Consider the following 6,523-nt stretch of genomic DNA (forward strand, 5'->3'; position numbering starts at 1 on the left):
CAATAAAACATAAATAACGAGAAATAATTAAATTAATACACGGAAACGAGATCCCAAATGAGTTTAAACGAAACTCAATACTTGATTGTGTTGACCAGCTTCCTTTTTTTATTTTGCTTAAGTTTTAGGGCAACATTGATTGTCGGATTGATAAAAACCTAAGATTGTATAGATTGTCTCTATGATTGAAGCTGAGAGCAGTGTAAACGCAGCGAGGATCGAAATGGGCAACCATGGGCGAGAGAAATACACGAGAGAAATACACGGCCCGAAACTCCACATACCAGCGACGCCAACGGGACGAATGGTGGGTCACAATGTCATGGATCATCTCCTCCCATTTTCCAGGCGGGTTCTCCTCGACATTAATACCCGTACACATGCCATTCCACATGTCGACCAACCTCTAGCCACTCCCCAGGTGGTTCTCTATGACATTGGCCTTTGTCAAGATCGCGAGATCTTCTTCGGTGTCAATCAGCATGTCCATGATCTTCGCATACATAGTGAACTCTTTCTGTTGTTTGGAGGTTCGTACGTGTGCAATGAGGCTCCGTAGCACATCCTCTGTGGTGTCATACACCACAAGGTGCGGAAGATCGAGCTGAAGTCTGTCCATGTGATAATTCATCACAGATATGTTACCTTTACAAGCGTTGAACGAAATGCCGGCTTTCGAGAGCTCAGATGCTGGCGGGAGGCGACGGTGCTTCTTCTTCGTCTGCTTCTTCATCTTGGCAGCAGTAGATTCTTCGCCTTTTCCAGGGCGTGAAGCATTGGCAGATCCTTGAGAATCAGATGCTTGGCCTGGTTTAGGGCATGAATCATTGGCAGATGCTTGAGAATCAGCTGCTTGGCCTTTTCCAGGGCGTGAATCATTGGCAGATCCTTGAGAATCAGCTGCTTGGCCTGGTCTACGGCGTGAATGAGGTTCTTTCAATGGTTCAGGGCGTGAATCATTGGCAGATACTTGAGAAACAGATCCTTGGCCTCCTTCAGGGCGTGAAACATTGACAGCTACCTGATGAGAATCACCTTCAGATTCGAATGTTTCAGTGCATGAAACATAGAGCGAATCTAGTAGATGCTGGCAATCACTCAAATCGATCTTGAAATGTTTCCCTTCATAGAAGGATGGATCATGCGAAAAGAATGGATTCTGCTTCATAATAAAACTCGTAACGGTGGCTTTGAGATGATCCAATGACAAGGCTCGATTGTTAGGATTACATAGAGCAATCTTTCTCAGAAATGACATGGGAATCTGGTTGCCTATCAACAGCAAGTCCCTGGATAGTCTCACGGGGAGTGTTTGGCCATCAATGTAGAATGTGGCGAAGTATGAGCTACTTGAATCTGAGGGTTGGGGACTTTTATCAGAATTATTCCTCTGAAAGCGCAAGTATTCATGAATGAAGACTGTATCCACAGTAACCAGAAGTTTTAGGAACTCAAAGTTGTAATTTGGGAGCTCAATATAGATGTTCCTAAGGTCTTGGGGATCAAGGGTGAGTTTTTTCATAAGCTCTTCCACACCTGGTATCCCATGTCTTCCCATGAATTTCTTCATGCAAAGAGCCTTACATCTATCTGTAGGGGACTTCTGAAGATTTTGATACAATGGGCCAATCGTCACTAATTTAGGGCAATATGACTCTGGCTTCACTTCAAGCAAATGTTGGGGAGGCTTTAAAATCATCAACTTGCAGTCGTGTGCAGGTGTGTTTTGAGCATCTACATTCATCTTCATGTACTTCATCCATTCATCTTCGGTACTGAATTTGGGTTGATGAAGCTGCATGGCAAGGGAGGGTTCATATGGATACATTCTAGTCCCAAACTTTGAACTTCCTTTTCTGGTTTCATAGCTCAATGTAGCACCCATCTCTTCTTCTTCTTCTTCTTCTGCTTCTGGTTAATTTCAGTTCATAAAGACACTAGCACCATTCCCACAAGATAAATGAGGGGGTTCATCCCATGTACTAACTAATTGTAGGAACTTTCCTTGTCAAGAAGAGCACAGTCCCACTATTGATTATGTCTTATGAATGTACATTATTCAACAATACATTATGCCTTAGCACAGTACTACTATTGATTATGTCTTATGAATGTACATTGTTTAATTAAAGAACGGCCAACACAATTCCTTAAAGACAATGCGACTAGAGCGTAAATTTGCCTCCCATTTGTTTCAGAGAAAGAAATTATCGTTGCTACAGCAGGTCTTTACAAAAAGGTAATCCGACATTCTCTATGGGAAGGCTAGGGGTTGTTGGCTTTCCAAAATCATGGGGTCCGTTGGGATTACTTTGTTCATTGCATTAATAGATATATACCATATGTACAGTCAAGGTGCTCACCTATGAACGAAAGGTTGATTTCTTTTGCCATAAAGTAGGAAGTTTTACATTCATATTATGGAATCAAGATTTTATACACCAAGTTCCCATGGCTCTTGAAAAAAAAATGCATCAAGATTCTGAAAGAGGCTGCTACTTCCATCATTTTTTAAATCGTAATGCCTATTTATCAAAAAATGTTGTTTTTGATGTCACAAACATCATGTAATCTCTTTAAATGTTCTTTAAATGGTCAATGTATCTTTCCAAATATAGCATAGAATACATGGCAGCATTATGATGATATGTAGCTATGTCCAAAATTAATGTCACATTCTTATTATTGGACTACAAGATACTGAATTGTGAGATTCAGATGGGAATATCGTGGGATAGCCTAAGTTCTAACCTCCAATTTTCTTTCTAACAATAACAGATTATAACTACATCGACCGGGGATTGTTCTCACCTACAAGATTAATGAAGGTTGATTTGGCTGTTCAACATCAACTTTTGTGTGCAATTATGGTCTAAAAGTTCTAATAAATATCATGGTGGAGCCAGTTGATCAATCCATACATTAATATCCACCTCTTTCTTTGTGATCTCCTAAGTTTGATTTTCTATACTCGATATACGTTATAATTTTTGGTTGAAGTATCTATCTAGAACATTCCCTAAAGTTATGATGTTATTTAATGTCTATACCATGTTATTCACGTGACAATCTGTCTTTTAGATGCATTGCTAATGAATGACTGATCATTAAGCATAACAATGTGATGATGAATTAAAACCAATTGCATTTTTCATAATTAAAACTACGTGGAAGGGGTAGAATCAATCTGTCTTTTAGATGCATTGCTAATGAAAGATTGATCATTAAGCATAACAAATGTGATGATGAATTAAAACCAAATGCATTTTTTATAATTAAAACTACGTGGAAGGGGTAGAATCAAGTTAACCATTATTCATCATGGTATATTGGACATGACCTTACAAGGCACAAAATCGTTTTTCATATTGTTGTCGTATGACAAGCATGACCTAGAAGAACCTAATAATCTACTCAATAGGATGGTCATTGTTGAACATTCGATGGATGTGAAATATTGAAAAGATCACCATTTTCTATTTGACCTAACGACTAGATAATTAAAGCTTAATGATGGAATGGAGATCCACCGAAAACCACTTTATGCCAGTCTTGTGAAGGGTGTAAAGATATGAGAGTTATTGAATGTAGAAATGAAGTCATTTTCAAATCACTCTCTATGCATTAAACAGTTTTTGCCCTTTTGTGTTTAGCGTATTGCTATCTTCTACTATTATGGTTTACTCTCACTATTGCAAGATGCTAGCAGTAGAAAAATGTAATTAGGTGGTTTGTACAACTTGTGAATGCATGCCAATGGGCACTAGTCAAGATTGGAAGATCTTTTGTTTTGTCTATCAGTGAGCCCCTGATTATTGATGGATGACACGAATGGGTCATGAAATGAAAATTTAAAAGACAACTTGTGTATAATGAAAATCATGAAAAGGACGAACAAGAGATTATTACTGGAATGGCCTGTGCAATGATGACCCCATGACATTAGTTCATTTGACTGATTAGCCACAGTTACTTTTTTAATCTCTTCTTAAATTTACATGAATAACAAAATCATTAAGTGCATAATGTTCAAGACAATTTTATAAATCAATCTGGATTATGACCCAATAAACCATGCTCACCATCAGTACATGATTGTCCACAATTTCATAAGCCAATGTGGATTATAAATCAGTAAAACATAAATAACGGGAACAAAGTAAATTAATAAACCGAAACGAGATCCAAATGAGTAAACGAAGCTCAATACTTTATTTATTTCCTTAAGGTTTAGCTTTAAATTGAATGTCAGTTTTATAATAACTTGAGATTGTATAGATTGTCTGCACTATTGGAGCTGAGAGAAGTAAAAACGCTGCAATGATCGAAATCGGTAACCATGGCCGAGAAAAATACTTGGCCCGAAACTCGATGTACCAGCGACGCCAACAGGAGGAAAGGTGGGCCACTATATCATCAATCATCTCTTCCCATTTTCCATCTGGGTTATCCTCGACATTGATTCCTGTGCACATGTCGTTCCGCATGTCGACCAACCTCTCGCCATTCCCCAGGTGGTTCTCTATGACTTTAGCCTTTGTCAAGATCACGAGATCTTCTTCCGTGTCGATCAGCATGTCCATGACCTTTGCATACATAGTAAAGTCCTTCTGTTGTTTGGAGGTTCGTTCATGTGCAATGAGGCTCCTCAGCACATCCTCGGTCGTGTCATACACCACAAGGTGTGGAAGATGGAGCTTAAATTTATCCTTCTCATAATTCATCACAGATATGTTACCTTCGCAAGGGTTGAATGAAATGCCGGCTTTAGAGAGTTCAGATGCTGGCGGGAGGCGACGATACTTCGCCTTGGCAGCGTTAAATTCTTCACTTGATTCAGAGTGTGCATCATTGACAGATACTTGATGAGAATCAGATTCTTCGAATTTTTCAGTGCATGAAACATAGAGTGAATCAAGTAGATGCTGGCACTTGATGAAATCGGTCTTGAAAGCTTTTCCACTATAGGAAGATTGATCATGTGAAAAGAATGGATTCTGCTTCATAATCAAACTCATAACGGTGTTCTTGAGATCAGTCAATGAGAAGTCTCCATTGTCAGAAATCTTCTTTAGGAATGACATGGGAATTTTGGTTGCCTATCAACAGCAAGTCCCTCGATAGTCTCAAGAGGAGTGTCTGACCATCGATGTAGAATGTGGAGAAGTATGAGCTACTTTCTGAGGGTTGGGGATTTCTATCAGATTTATTCCTCTGAAAGCGCAAGAATTCATGAATGAAGACTGTATCGACGGTAAACAGAAGCTTTAGGAACTCAAAGTTGTAAGTTGGGAGTTCAATGTAGATGTTCCTAACGTCTTGGGATGGAGGGATGAGCAGATCTATGAGCTCTTGCCGCGATATTTCATGTCTGGCCATGAATTTCTTCATGCAAAGAGCCTTACATCTATCAATGGGGGACTTCTGAAGATTTTGATACAATGGGCCGATGGTCACTAATTTAGGATAATATGACTCTGGCTTCACTTCAAACAAATGTTGGGGAGGCTTCAAAATCATCAATTTGTTGTCATATGCAGGTGGATTTTGAGCATCCACATTCATCTTCATGTACTTTATCCATTCATCTTCAGTACTGAAGTTAGGTTGATGACGCGGCATGGCAAGGGCAGGTTCATATGGATACATTCTAGTCCCTATCTTTGAACTTCTTTTTCCGCTTTGTTTGCTCAATGTGGCACCCATCGTTTCTTCTTCTTCTTCTTCTTCTTCTTCTTCTTCTTCTTCTTCTTCTTCTTAATTTCAGTTCATAAAGACACTAGCAGCATTCCCACAATATAAACTAGGGGGTTTATCCCATGTAACTTTCCATGTTAAGAAGAGCACAGTACTACTATTGATTATGTCTTATGAATGTACATTATGCAACAATACATTATGCCTTAGCACAGTACTACTATTGATTATGTCTTATGAATAATGTACATTGTTTAATTAAAGAACGTAAATTTGCCTCCCATTTGTTTCAGAGAATGAAATTATTGTTGCTACAGCATGTCTTTACAAAAAGGTAACCTGACATTCTCTATGGGAAGGCTACGGGATGTTGGCTTTCCAAAATCATGGGGTCCTCTAGGATTACTTTGTTCATCGCATTAATAGATATAGCATATGCACAGTCAAGGTGCTCACGTATGTACGAAAGGTTTATTTCTTTTGCCATTAAGTAGGAATTCTTACCTTCATATTATGGAATCAATATTTTATGCACCAAGTTCCCATGGCGCTTGAAACAAAAATGCATGAAGAAGCTCCTCCTTGCATCATTGATAAAATCCTAATGCCTATTTCTCAAAGTAGAATGTTGTTTTTGATGTTGCGAACATCATGTAATATCTTCAAATTGTCAATGCATCTTTGAAAATAGTGTAGAATACATGGCAACATTATGATCTTTTGTTTTGTCAATCAGTGAGTCCCTGATTATTGATGGATGACACGAATGGGTCATGAAAAGAAAATTTAAAAGACTTGAAAGGGGTTTAACGAAAATCATGAAAAG

At 38.6% G+C, this 6,523-nt stretch overlaps 2 protein-coding genes across 2 annotated transcripts; both read right to left on the minus strand.

Annotated features, from left to right (window-relative positions):
* Positions 1-406: 406 nt before the first annotated feature.
* Positions 407-1,907, minus strand: LOC147847130 (putative UPF0481 protein At3g02645). Its single transcript, XM_087339531.1, has one exon. It carries the CDS (start codon positions 1,883-1,885, stop codon positions 407-409), a length of 1,479 nt encoding a protein of 492 aa, XP_087195657.1. The 5' UTR covers positions 1,886-1,907.
* A 2,308-nt stretch (positions 1,908-4,215) lies between these two features.
* On the minus strand, positions 4,216-5,706 carry LOC147847131 (UPF0481 protein At3g47200-like). The gene is made up of 2 exons (XM_087339532.1): positions 5,245-5,706; positions 4,216-5,099 (listed from the first exon to the last, which is right to left on the minus strand). Exons 1-2 carry the CDS (start codon positions 5,704-5,706, stop codon positions 4,224-4,226), a joined length of 1,338 nt encoding a protein of 445 aa, XP_087195658.1. The 3' UTR covers positions 4,216-4,223.
* Between the last annotated feature and the right edge of the window lie 817 nt (positions 5,707-6,523).

This window comes from Azolla caroliniana, unplaced genomic scaffold (assembly GCF_043228905.1).
Source record: "Azolla caroliniana isolate FFs.n. ecotype wild unplaced genomic scaffold, voAzoCaro1.0.p SCAF_1490, whole genome shotgun sequence".
In the NCBI taxonomy this organism is placed as follows: Eukaryota; Viridiplantae; Streptophyta; class Polypodiopsida; order Salviniales; family Salviniaceae; genus Azolla; species Azolla caroliniana.

Bases quoted from the DNA above. Each gene is read 5' to 3' on its own strand.
- LOC147847130 (XM_087339531.1), bottom strand. From the start codon at position 1,885: ATGGGTGCTACATTGAGCTATGAAACCAGAAAAGGAAGTTCAAAGTTT.
- LOC147847131 (XM_087339532.1), bottom strand. From the start codon at position 5,706: ATGGGTGCCACATTGAGCAAACAAAGCGGAAAAAGAAGTTCAAAGATA. The intron at 5,100-5,244 runs GTCTTCATTCAT...TGCTGTTGATAG, and splicing joins TTCTGTTTACCGTCGATACA to GCAACCAAAATTCCCATGTC.